A 14305-nucleotide genomic window follows, 5' to 3' on the forward strand; every position below is an offset into this window, starting at 1 on the left:
GTGCAGTTCTCAAAGGTACAGCTGCTTGCTTTCTTCCTTCCTTCCTTCCTTCCTTCCTTCCTTCCTTCCTTCCTTCCTTCCTCTCTCCCTCTTTCTTTCTTTCTTTCTTTCTTTCTTTCTTTCTTTCTTTCTTCCTTTTTTAAGATATATTTATTTTATTTATATGAGTACACTGTAGCTGTCTTCAGACACACCAGAAGAGTAGGTATCAGATCCCATTACAGATGGTTGTGAGCTACCATGTGGTTGCTGGGAATTGAACTCAGGACTTCTGGAGAGCAGTCAGTGCTCTTAACCGCTGAGCCATCTCTCCAGCCCCCCACCTGCTTTCTTTCATCTCACCACTCAGAACTCATTGTTTTCTGGCACATATTTTCTAAGTATATGCTCTGGGTTGAAGATGATCTGAGTGTCCATGTGTGGAAAGTGTGGTTGGCAGGGTGATGGTGAGGAGGTGTGGCCTTGGGAGGCGGGGACTGTAAAGAGGTCCTTACGGTTGCCAAGGGCTCTTGCAGACTAAGGTAGCTTCAGGGAAGGGAGCCCAAGGTCAGCCCTCCTGGTACCATGCTTCCAGATGGAGTCTCTTCCTCTGCACACACCCCTGCCATTCTGAGTCTGCCTGAAGACGACTGAAGATATTGCGAACAGCGTTAAAAAGGACAACCGAAATACTTCAGATACATAATAAAAATTTAATAGTACAAAATAAAAATATAAAAATCAACTATTTACTTTTGGATGTTAGAAATAATATACATAATAAAGTCAATACAGTACTAATAGTGCTACAAGGTAAGAGTCCACATTTCAGATGACAGGTTACACCAATCAGGCTGATTGGTACCAAGAAGCCCACATTTCTGCTTTTATTTTATTAGGAATGTCTGGATTGTAGATAATGACACCATGTATACTTGGCAAATTTGGAAACTATAACTGTTTCTATGTATAGGTTCACATAACTGAAACTATGTGACCATCATTGTACTGACCTGGTTAAATCCTCACACTGAAAAGAATAGGAAACATTTCCCCATAGCAGTTACTAAACTGCCACAGTGCCAAAAGAAAAAGGCCCCTCTCTCCTTCTGAACACAGGCAACCACTGAGGCACATGTATGCAAGGAGTTAAAAAATAAAAAGGCAATTTTATGCTATCTGCTAGGTTTAAACTTACAGCCTGATTTTTAGATACAGCGCTTCTGGTCTATAGAGACAGAAGAAGTAAGGAACGTTGAAGTGTCAGGGAATACAACCTTGCTATCCTTCAATACCAAATCTTAGTGATTTTTAGGATTGCTTCTATGGCCTGTTCCCACCGGGCTAGCTCAGGGAGGGCCAGTGGTGGATAAAAACTAAAGAAAACAAACTTCAAGGCTAGAATTTCATCTTCTAAATGTAGAGATTTGAACAGAGCCCTTGACAAGAGTTGATGTAGAAATGCTAGCCAGGATGAAAATGCTAGACAGGGACAAAAAAAAAAAAAAAAAAAAAAAAAAAAAAGGCATGCTGAAATTTAAATGAAACACCCAAAAGCAGGCCTTTTTGATATAGGCAATTCTTCCACAAAAGTAGTTCCTATTGCATGGTAAATTTCCAGTTCTGAGTCAATGCTTTGGTGGGGTAATTTAAAGAAACATACATTCTATGAGAGTCAGCTGTAGAATCCAATCAACAAAATAAAGTAGATAAAATGTGAGGAAAAAAAAACCACACTTCTCAATTTTTTTCATGCAATAAGCATTCCCGTCTTAAATCTGTTTTTTTCATAAATAATGTCTATTTCCCAGGAAGCTTGTATTATGAGCCAAGTTCAAATGTGTTCTTATAGTTGACTATTAAAGAATGTCCTGAGGTTTATTCATCATTATCTGTAGAAAAGAAAGAAAAAAAAATCACTTCAATTTAATTCAAGCAGTGTCTATATTTTTTATAAAAAGCATTTTTCCTCTCTAAAGATTAGTTCAGCATTAAATATAATTTTTTATAATAGCACATATTCATTGTACAACATCCAGACAGTATTACAAAGAATGAAGGTACAAAATTTCAAAGACATCTAGTGTTACAGTTAAGTACATATAAATCCACAGATTGCCTTGTGAGTCAGAAATAACTAAGAAAATTAGACCAAGATGTAAGCTTGGGACATGAGGCTTCCACAAGGATACACAAGAGAAAGATGAATAAAGTGCGGGAGCACGAGAAGCAAGGTTATGAGCGCTCATGGTAGAGTCTCTGTGCTGGGTACGCCAGGTACCGCTCTAGCGTTCTCCATGTGGTAAAAGCCTCACGATAGAATACTGTGTGACAAATGATGTTATACTTCAATGTCTGCACGCCATTCCATTTTATGAATGTGACACAATGCATTAGCTATTCTTACTTACATAAACCACGAGAATGTTTATTCTTTCACACACTGTTGGAGGAATGAAGCACACTGACTTGTTTATCACTTCTGTGCCCAGTGATTTCAAGCATCGTGTCAAATAGTACAAGCTGTGCAGCCACCTACTTCCTACTCACTCCCTGCGTGCTTAGTATGTCCACAACACTTCTCCTGGTCTCCAGGGCATGAAAATATTTGAAAAAGTCCCTGAGTTAGTTCCCAATCTTCACTCATCTTCTCTACTGTGTTTGCAGCCTTCTGTACAGTAGGGTGCATATTGATTCGTGACAAACTGCCATTCATCTTCGACACCCAGCTTCCATGTCTTCTGCAGGACCCAGCTGCACCCTGCCACCACTGTTTCATCCCATAGAGTGACATCAATGCTCCATGTAACTTAAACATCCTTCGATTGCTTCCAATGTCACACACCACTCTACTACATACTGCTTCCGAGTTATACATTGCTTCAGATTATCAGGAAAGCAATGAGCACGCGCATGCCTTCCTAGCATGAACACAGTTTAACTTTTGGTACTGATTTGATATTTAAGAAAACGCATATTACAAGCAGTAAACTTTTCTACTTTGGTGGCCTTTCCTTCTTTTCTAGGGACATTTTTAAGGGCACTAGATTGATGTATATTTTTCTTGCTTATTCTTTTCACTGTTATTAAACATATGCAAAAGTATATAGGTTTAGATGTCATATGTCGTATCACATATGACTTATTTAACTTAGGTTTTTGGGCTTATGTATATTGATAACTTTAGATTTGGCTCATTTAAATAGCAGTATAGAATTTCACTACATAAACACAATATAAAACTCCATCTAAGGGGTTGGGGATTTAGCTCAGTGGTGGAGCGCTTGCCTAGGAAGCGCAAGGGCCTGGGTTTGGTCCCCAGCTCCAGCTCCAGGGGAAAAAAAAAAAAAAAAAACCTCCATCTAAAACGGATGTGAAGGGAAGGTACATTGAAAACGAATCCCGGGGCTGGGGATTTAGCTCAGTGGTAGAGCGCTTACCTAGGAAGCGCAAGGTCCTGGGTTCGGTCCCCAGCTCCGAAAAAAAGAACCAAAAAAAAAAAAAGAAAACGAATCCCAAGCTTGGTCTGCTGATGCTCAATGGGAGGACTTAGCAGTCTCTGCCGATTCTCCATGGACCACACTACACTCCATGGACCACACTACATTCATTCTCTTCTTGTGAAGGAGCTCCTAGAATCAGTTTAGGTAACCTACACAATTACTACCTCTGTTTGACCCCTGACTCTGGAAAGCCACTCTCTATAGGCTTGGTAGTAGTTAAGTTTATCTAGAGAGAGAGTTATTAATGCTCACCAAACCTGCACTGTAACAGTTATCATGGGAGCTGGACAGCTGAGGTCATTTTAGTGGACTCAGACATTTTCTAGTGGAATTAAACAGAAATGATATCAGGCAATCATTTAAAAAGTTAGAATTTTGTTTGTGGTATGGGTATACACATGAGAACAGGTGTGTGTGGGTGCATCTGTCTATGTGGACATATGCATAGACTACCAGTTGATGATGGCATGGTTTCCTCAATCTCTTCACCTCACTTTTGAGACATTCTTTCCAGAGAACTTTCTTTGTAATGTCCCTTGCTAGTTTTACTTTGAATGAGCTACATCAAATTTTGCCATAGAGAATAAAGGTGTGTAAGCATCATGTACATGACATGATTTAAATATCTCTTAGATATGATCTAAAACACAGCTATCCATAAGACTTCTTGATTTGAGATCGCATTGCTGCATGTGAGAAGGCTCCCAGGGACTACCTAGCACTTAACCATCTAATGTTTAGCACAGTGTGCTGCTGGCTTTTATGCAGATCGTGTACTTGATATGAGCTCAGTCAGTAGCTGTAGCGGTAAGTTAAAGTATGCTATTGGGTACACTAAGATGCTTCTCAAGGTTTCTAGGGCGTTCTGTCTTTTGTTATTATTTGTAAAGGCAGCCACACGGCTCTAAGACTTCGATTTTCTCCCCAGACTGAAGAGATTACAGCCAGGCTCCATCTTTTCTGTTCACTGCTCACCACAGTGAAGTGGATCCTGCTTCTCGAGGGCTGTATGGCTCAGCCTAGCTTTTGGCCGTGAAGGTGAATGGGCGTCTGTGGAGACAGGCACCCTTTAGAACCACTCAGCGGGGCCAGTTCTCCCTGTGGCTCACTTGACTGTCACGGTTCTCCACTGAAGGGGCAACACAAGATCAAAGCTTTTCAGAATCGTGACAAGCAATGCCGCAGCTGGGGCACACTGCTGCCCACTCTTGGGGAAGCTGAAGGACCAGTCGGTTGGGACTGGAGCTGGCTAGAGCTCACCACAGATTTTCTGAAATAGAATCATTCTCTGGCCTTGTGCTGTTAGCTTACACAATGATATGAAATCCTATAAATCCAAAAGTTACAGGTCATTTCTCATCTCAGAATAATACAGATAGAGCTCAAGATCTCAGTAAAATCAGGAACCTAAAAGTTTCAGACACTGGTTAGAGACTTTCATCCTAATGATCAAGTAATCTTTTATCATTTCATAAAATAAAACACCTATTTTATAGTAATATAACTGAGGGACATTTTCAAAGTCTTAACACTTCGGATATAGTGAGATCTATAGACCTTTTGATTCTGTTGTACCTGGGGGTGGGCTGGGCTGGGAACCCTTTCCCTTAAAGAGATCAGTATTAAACTGAATTCAAGGAACTACATGAAGCTGGCTATGCACAGTGGTGGAGGAAAGGCAGGAGGTGCAAGTGCTTGAGGCTATTCTAGAGTGTGTGGCAGGACCTTGTCTCCAACAAGAACAAAGACAGCACAGATTCCCGTAACTGCTGACCTGTAAGGCGAGTTTGCTTGGCCCGGTGGACTCTGACTGTATGAGTCCAGTTGCTGGCTTCACTGTAAAGTATTTCAAGTTTTCACATTATCAGATTTAACATTTTTAACATTATCAGATTTTTATTCCATCTCTTCTTTTGTGCTTATTTAATATTCTGTGTTCTCATATTTTTAAAACTTATTTTAATTTTTGTATCTGGATGTATTTTTAAAATTGATCTTATTTTTTAATAGGAAGGAATATAAATATATTTTAATAAAAATTGCATTGTTAAAATTAAATGTCACTATTTAAAAATCCTCTATTTTAGTCTATGAATTCAATCTTTAAAGTATTAATTTTGGCAACCATGTTACAAATAAATTCATGCTCCAAATTTCACATTTCCTTACTATGCAAAACAGCTCAATGGTACATAATTGATGAGAATTATTCTAATTTTTAGAGCTTGAGCTTTTAATTAGGAGACTTAAAATTTTTTGCTCAAGGGCTGGAAAGATGGCTTAGTGAGTAAGTATACAGGTTCAATTCTCAGCACTCATATGGTGGCTGAAAATCGTCTGTAGCACTAGTTCCAGGGGATCTGATGCCCTCAATATGGCTTCTGTGGGAAATGTATACACAAATGCATACACATACATGCAGGCCAAACACACATGCACATAAAATAAACAAGACATTAAAATTCACTCAAATGTTACTTTCAAACTAAAGGACAGTGACTTAGACCTAAGGCAGCAAAATCATGTGACAGGGCGGAGGGAATTTTGTAGTTGCTTCAAAGTGTCAGATAGGCTCTAGCACAGACCACATCACAGCCCATCTGATGGGAGAGCCTCATCCTACATCTGCCATCCTTTCTTCTTCTCACACTTGTTTCAAATATGAAGACACAGGGAAACTCACCTTCCTGATAGGCTCCGTCTGCCATGACTAGATGCAGAATCTTGGCATAAAGGTGCTGATGCTCAGTGCCCAAGATGTTCTCGACTATGGTTGAAGAAATTTCAATATTTTCATCTTCATCCTCATGAATAGCCTATACCAAATTACCAAATGTAAGTTAAAATGGGAGTAATAGCCTGGGGACCATGATAATGACCAGCACGGCTAGCGCTCCCGAAAGGTACAATAGTGTCACTTGTAGTGGTAACCAACAGCTGTCTAATCAGACTTGGGCCTGCTCGACAGGGGAAATTATGCCTAATACTAGAAACCTAGCCACTGTATGAAGCTGGTGACGTCAGGGATCTTAGAGAAAACCCACTACTGCTGCTTCCCTAAACTAGCCTGATTCCTAACTACATCCAAGTACTTACCATTGGAACCACAGCTGAGTGTGGATCTCACCGCACAACACAGAAGCTTATCTCTACAATAGCAGGAGACCATTACACATAGCTAAATCTAGTTAAAATACGGAGAATAAACCACCATAGGAATTGACGACCCCAACTGATACATGTGCAATTCTTTTCTGTGTATGTTTAACACCAGTGGTTAAAGAGGAGGCTGTGAACTTGGGAGGGGCCATAGGAGGAGGCAGGAAGAGAGAGCAGGAGAAAGGATGCAGTTAAATTGTAATAGTTAGTGTGCCAATGCTGACTTCAAGGGGAGCCTTGGTTGTGAGCAGAGATACTGACAGTAATGACGTGAGGAACAAAGGCAGCCAACATTCCCTCCTCGTCAGCTGCAGACAGCTTCCAGACAGAATATCCCCAGTTCACGTACCTTTACTTTCTCATAGACCTCAAAGAACTTTTCAAAGCCCATTTCTTGTTCCAAGTGAAGTCTTAGTTCCTCTAAATGGTTAAAGACACTGTCATATTCACACTCACTAGTAGTCTCAGCATCACTGTTATCTAAAAAAAAAAAAGTACTTTATGAATAAAAGTAATTCTTATAATAATAGACTAGCATCAATGACAAGCGAATTATGGCTTCTTGCTGCATCCATCTACCTTTAATATAAGCAATCTTTACTAGGGTATCTGGACATCAAAGTACATATAAAGCTGTCTTACCCAGGAATCTTACTTTGAGAATTGTGTCCTTAACGACATAAGTAGTAAATCAGACTACTACAGAAGACTCCCGAAACCTCACTATTAAATTTTAGTTAGGGAACAAACAGAATGTTCTGAAATGAAGCAACCAAACTCACGACGACAGCTTGACCAGCACGGAACAACATGCAAAGGCACACATGCAGATGAGCCAAGAAGCACACACCAAACTAAACTAAATCCTCAGCTCCACTACTGGACAAAAGTCCCGGAGCGGGGGCCAAAGCAGAGTCACTTAACAGAAGAGCTGAGAGGCTGTTGGTACGTCTGTGTGGAGTACACAGTAAGCACAGGACAGACAGATGCACACATCAGCTGGAAGGCTGAACATGTCGGATCAGATACCAGGAACCATCTCCTGCGTGAACTGTCTGAGCAGAGAGACCCACAGGCGCTCCGCTGTGGGCAGCCGCAAACACACACCTGAGTGCCATTCCTCGTTTAGGGCGCTTTCACTGCTGGGGTTGTCCTCCTCATCTGGGACATCTGTCCCTCTTGCTGCCCGCTCCACATTGCTGCTTTTTAAGACAGACTCTTCCTCCTCACTGTATTCGTCACCGGGTTGCTCCCTAAGCAGCTGCTCCATTGAGGCCTGAAGCTCCTGTAAATCTGTGTCAGTTTCTTCAAATACACTGAAATTTAAAGAATTAAACTGAACATTACCTAAACTTTAACTTATTTCGAAACAGTGCCTCTACAAAAACATAAGCACTTTTTCTCACTTCTAAAAGGACTAATTGTGGATAAAAAGAAGTCTGGATAAACATATCCAGTTTTTAACTAAGGAAATGAGGATGAATACAACTGAGAAAAGTAGTACAGGAGGGATTTCTGCAATTTATAAGGAGATGATTTACTTAAATTGGTCCTGACTTACTGAGGAGACCTATGCAGCTATTAACATCAGTCACCGCTTAAACTTTGCAACAATGTTCTGTGTCCGTGTGTCCCAGTCATAGCTGGATAATTTAAGACAGCAAAGATGTTTATCATTTGTCTTTTAAGAATGAAGAGTCAAATGTTTAAAAGAAATTTGGAAAAACCATGTAATTTTGAAAGTTCACAATTTTTATGTAAATACTAGCTCTGTACTGTATGCAAGGATTTCCATGTGAATGCATTTGAGACATGTATTCAAGGCCATGCATATTATTTTTTAGGCTAATGGGATGATGATACAGTGAATATAAGAGACATCAAAAATTTATCTTTATGTATATATTCCCAAAAATAATTCTAAAATATGTAAATAGATTTCCCAAGAATAAAATAACTACCATAATCCTCACAGAATTTTGCTTTCAAGGCATTGGTCAGCATTTAAATTATATTTCCTGAGATTTAAAACGTGGAATAATTTATAGGTAAAATCCTATATGTATATAGCATACGAGTTTACTAAGCAGTTTTATGCTATTTAAGTTTTATCCAAATGAAACTCATTAGAGACATGAAAATATACAAGTGACCTTATCAAGCATCTTCAACCTCTGTCTTTGGGCACTTGTACAATAACTAGAAATTCAGTTCTAAAACTTCAGGTTCGTCTCTGAGGACAAACATGAAGCTGAGGAATTACCTGATGTGTGAGGACAAGGGATGAGGTCCCTAGGCACGAGTCCCTGGACTAGGAATGCAATGCTGAGTAAGGTACAGGGTTGGAGAGGACCCTTCCCAAAGTTAACAGTTAACTCCCAAATATAATACTTTGTGAGACCTTGAAAACAATTTACATTAATGGACAAAGAAAATGATCATTTGCACAGAAATACCTTTATTTTGTACTTATAGCAATTTGACTTAGTGGACGCTACAGATGTGATCAGAACAAAACTTGGTGCTTAATGAGAAGCCTAATGCATCATGGAACCTTTGCTATGAAGACTAAATGTTGACCTGTGGATAACCCACTTGTCAGCTAGAGAAAAACATGGCCAAGACGTACAAATGGGAGTTAAATTCCTGAGGCTGGCCTGACTGCTGCTTAAGAAAAATGTGAGGAGATCTAATGTGTGAAATCAGCACTCAAATATCCGTGTTAGGTATCTGGCCCTAAGCTTAGTTTTTTTGTTTTTTTGTTTTTAATTCATTTATTATATATAAGTACACTGTAGCTGTCCTCAGACACACCAGAAGAGGGCATCAGATCTCTTTACAGATGGTTGTGAGCCACCATGTGGTTGCTGGGAATTGAACTCAGGACCTCTGGAAGAGCAGTCCAGGCTCTTAACCACTGAGCCATCTCTCCAGCCCCTAAGCTTAGTTTTCAGTTGGCTTTCATGTTGTAAAATCTGGAGAAAGGTACCGATCCAAGTGGGTTTTCCAAGACAGGCCAGTCGATATAGAACAGCACTTAGAATAATTTTGTTAGTTACAGCTGGCTCACTTACAGTGTCCATTTTACTTACGCCCGAGGAAAAACCCCACAGCCAACACTTTGTCACCAATGAAGTGCTGCATGCTGTGTTCACCCCATGAGCTGACTAACACAGGGCTAGAGGGACCTTCCTCCAAACCACCCACCCACAGGCCTCTAAGAGGGCTGATGAGACAGTGGAGCGTCGTTAGGAACTTGAGAAGTAACGTGTCAAAGGCAGCAATCCTGATTGCAACTGCAACCTCCTGCAGGCTACTACTCTACACTGAGCTACACCCCTGCACCCTGCACCCCTGCACCCTGCAGGATAGACTCCTCCTGTGCTGTGCTGCTTCTAGCACCTCATTACAGGATATTTTGACTTTATTCCTCCCAGGTTGTCATACTTGTCTGAGGTGGTTGGCTAAAATTACAGAGGTTAAGAAGGATTCCTATCTAAGGCTTGGCCAACATTTCCTATAACTTACAGAAATGTTGTTCTATTTCCTTCCTGAGTTCTCTATTTCCCATGAATCACAAGAAAGGAATTTTCTGTATGCAACAAAGTTACATGCAAAACACACACACACACACACAGAGTTACCTTACTCCACTCCCACATATACCACACAAAATCACCATGGATACATCCTAAAATTAAACATTACAAGGTAGATATTAATCTTTTAGGCATCTTTTTTCCTGATAAAATGCAGAGTGCTTAAGACTTCCCTATTTCCCATCTCAGTCCCGGTATAATGGAGATTTCACTGTTCAACAGTCATTATCCTGTGAAAATGATTTAATCACTGTTTAGTAATTACTTACTATAGTCACATCAGTTTACTAGATGGATGTTAATGGGAAAAAAGACAGTGAGCATAAATATAAACTAATTTTATGTGCCTCAAATGACACAGTGGAAGGTTGATTATACTTGAACAAAGTTGTAAGAGCTTGAAGGGTGATGAAAAGCCAACTGTAGGCCGCGCTCTCTGGACTTTGAAGAAAACTACAATTCAGATGTCCAAGTGATACTGGCGTTTGTTAGTGGTCCCATACTTACATGTCCTCGCAATCCGAGGGCCCTTCTTTAATATGTTCATCCTCAAGCTCCTCTATTTCAAGACTGTCTTGATGAACGTCTCCCACAGTGGGAACATCCATTAGGGTTCTGAAGAGCTTGGAAAGGTCTGGAAGTGAACAGGTCCTCAGCATCTACAGAGAGGTTCACAGATTGTCCATTAGGAGGAAGAGGATTAAAAGCAAAGGGAGGAATCAGAGGTGATATAATTACAATACCAAAATTATATGTTAGAACTAAAGAATTCAAAGGTGACTTGCTTGAGGTTACAACTCAATTTCCTTAAAGTTCAGCTCATGTAAGCAACACTAAACAGACTTAGTAAGCACTCATATGCATGTATGCGTGTACAATAATTAAAGGAGAGGCCATGAAAGGATGTGTGAGTACACAGGAGGAGCTGGAGGCGGAGATGGAGGAACGGGAATGATGCAAATGGAGTACTCGTGAGAAAATACCAAAAAATTAAAAATTCAGCTAATGTTTTTTCATAAAGAAAATTAGACTCGTGAGTAATGACTGGGCTTTAGCATGGCAGTTCAGTTAGGTCAGCTTTTACAGAGTGGAGAGTGGTTAGTGTGGTGATACACATGGCCTGCAAATGCCAATCTGCTGACAATCAGGCGGTGTGAGAAGTGCCCATTTGTTCTTTCTGCACTGGGCTTCTCCTGCCTTCCTGTGGTCAGCTCTCCTTGTGCAGACTTGCTGAGAGCTGAAGGAGTTGTCTGGAGCGCGGTGCAGCTCTGTGACGTACAACCAGCCCCTGTGCAGTGCTTATTCCGAGGAGTGGCTGGCTGGCTGACATGGGGCAAATCAGTGACCTTACATCAGTGTAAAGAGAAACCTGCCTTTGCCTCCCCGAGAACGGGGCTGAGCGGGGTCCTCAAGCTCAGATGGAAGGCTATCAGGACGAGCTCGTCGAGGCCAATGGGGAAAAGCATTTATACAACACCAAGAAGAAAGTAGGCCAACTATGCTAATGGAAAAACAGACAGACAGCGAAGGTGCGGAAAATGAAATCAGTGTTGGCCAAGAGCAGGAATGATTGGAAGCGACTCTGTTCATCGACCCTTCAACAATTAGCATGTGACGAATAGATACGAGACAGACAGCTGAACACACGTGTCTGGGCTGGGCTAACTCTAAAGGAATCCGAGATCGAAATGTGAGTCCTAGGCGCTGAGGAGCTCTGAATTACAGGGAAGGCTTTGAAGAAAGCATAGTGCTTCACACAGTGACAGAAATTTGCATATTTGGCCAATTTTCTTAGTGCAGCGTTTTCAGAATAATAAAGAACAGGTTCCCAATATTTGAACACAGTTTCTGTATTACACCAATTATGGAAATGATCATCGGTTACAAGCTGGCAAACATGGCAAAAGCAACAACAACAACAACAACACCCCAAACCCAGTGCTTGCTGAAGCATTTAAAGATGGCAATGGTGCTGAGGGATGCCTTTCAGTGACTCCTCAACTGCCACCTGTTCGGGGACTGCAGGTGCCCCCACACCCAGCTGTTGACCCACTAAGATTGGGGCCATGTGTGTAATACGGCAGTCGTACGTAAAGTAGGCACCTGTAACAATCTACTCAGGTTGACCACCAGAAATAAACAGGATACATTACATAATTAAACTGGAGAAAATTTGGCTCATCCTAGTATTTTTTAGGAACTCAGCTCAATTTTAGTTTATTCCTTTTAATAGTTAAAATAACTTTTCCCCCTCTGATATGTAGTCCAGGAATGGGACCTTCCTGCTTCTACCTACCAAGTTCCATGGTTACAGGTGTGTGCCACTATGTGTATTAATGTAACTTTTATACCCTATCATGAGATAATCCCATCAGAAGTGTACTTCAAGCGGCCATGTGATCGATACCTTACCTCTCAAGGCTTGTGCTCATCTGCTAGTGTATCTGGAGGGTAAACCTTTGTGTTCCCAGCATTCCTTGCTGGGTCTCCTTCAGACTTTGATCTGTTTTAATGCTGTCCAAGCTGGACTTGGGCTTACAATGCTCCTGCCTTGTTCTCTGCAGCATGTGAAATCATGGTCAAGTGCTGCCATTGGAGCCTTACTGTATGTTTGAAATGGTTCTGCATCTTTAGTCACAGTAAAGATATCTACTATATATTATCTGAAAAGATGTATCTACCAGAATGTTTTCTGTTCTTCTCATCTGATGGTGCTAAGCCTGAGGTCAGGCTGTTAGTCACATCACACCCCGACCTGAGGTAGGACCACGGGTCCCTTTGGCTTGTTTTGATCTCCTGACTTATTTCACATTGCTTTAAGTACATTTTGTTGGCTCAGCAGCAATGGAAAGAAATCCTAAAAATTCCGGGTAGCCCATAGCAGTGCCTGGAGAGCTTGCTTCAGTCGAGGTATGGCTTCCCCTGACTGTGTACCAGAGAGAGGCGGGCCCTGTGGCAACATCAACAGGAGAGTGCCACTGTGGGGAACCTCACATCCAAGGCAGGGCTCCGTTACGTCTTAGTACTAGGTATCTGTTGCTTTTTCTCAAAGTAAGGGAACCACATAAAACAGTGGGAGAGTTAGGTGCTAGTGTTATTAGTAATGTCACATCAAGTCCTACATCAAAGATTCTTTTCATCTTTACAAGTTTAATATAAACTATGAATTTGTAATCCTCTAGTTATGCTAATAAAGTAGTTTATTATGGGCACATTTGTTTGGCTTCTGATTGCTACTGTGAATGCTTCAACATTGTTCCCTCAAAACAGCTTTTACAAGTAATTGCTAACTTTATTCCCCAAGCTAGATTTGATCTATTATTTAAGAGAGATTAGCAGAAGCCAGAGTCTTTGAACCAAACAGTGATTCATTGCAACGAACATTTGCCAGTAAAGATGTTTGGAGGAAAGGGTATAATGTGACACATCACAGCCTCCATGGTAAGATTTAATTTTTATTTTAATTTTTTATTTTCTTTTGGGGGGAGGTTATAAGGGTGGAGGGCAGATATGGAAGATCTGGGAAAGGAGTGGAACTGGGTATATGATGTGAAATTCACAAAGAATCAATAAAATTATGTTACAAAAGAATGGATTCCAAGCAAAAGGCTTCGCATGTGCTTGGTGGGTGGGGTGGGGTGAGTGGGAAGAAACAGGTCTAACTTTGTTTCCTAAAACTGGTGCTCAAAGGGATGGAGCTCCCATGAGTTGAGGAAGCTCACACACACTGCACACTCTCAGGCTGACCCCGTGCCTGGTCACTGTAGGCAGAAGCAGTCAGACTTCCTGTCTGTACCAGGAACAGAACTGATGCTGTGGTCTTATCTGGCTGGCTCTGATGACATCCTAAATTGTGCAAATCTGAAGAGGAGTTAAGGCACAGGTGTCCACTGCATTCCTTTACTCCCCACTGGGTTATATGTTAACTTAGAACATATAACCATCTTAGAAAATCCACAGGAGTAAATATACCAATAATGTCCCTTGACTGTCACAACAAATACAGAGTTGAGATTTTCCTCTCTACTTGTTGGCATTGCTGAACTGTGAAAGCAGGTTTTCTGG

At 41.0% G+C, this 14305-nt stretch overlaps 1 protein-coding gene across 19 annotated transcripts in view; it reads right to left on the bottom strand.

The window, feature by feature from the left end:
* Positions 1-672: 672 nt before the first annotated feature.
* Positions 673-14305, bottom strand: part of Nek1 (NIMA-related kinase 1) — a 128327-nt gene continuing 114694 nt past the window's right edge. For 18 of the 19 annotated variants that reach the window (XM_063275222.1, XM_063275218.1, XM_063275216.1 and 15 more), the window contains 5 exons: positions 10748-10899; positions 7749-7957; positions 6991-7121; positions 6166-6298; positions 673-1871 (listed from right to left, as the gene is read on the bottom strand). In XM_063275222.1, the coding sequence (XP_063131292.1) occupies positions 1858-1871; positions 6166-6298; positions 6991-7121; positions 7749-7957; positions 10748-10899 (639 nt within the window). In that variant the 3' untranslated portion in view covers positions 673-1857. 19 annotated transcript variants of the gene reach the window in all.

Source organism: Rattus norvegicus, chromosome 16, assembly GCF_036323735.1.
Source record: "Rattus norvegicus strain BN/NHsdMcwi chromosome 16, GRCr8, whole genome shotgun sequence".
NCBI classification, from domain to species: domain Eukaryota; kingdom Metazoa; phylum Chordata; class Mammalia; order Rodentia; family Muridae; genus Rattus; species Rattus norvegicus.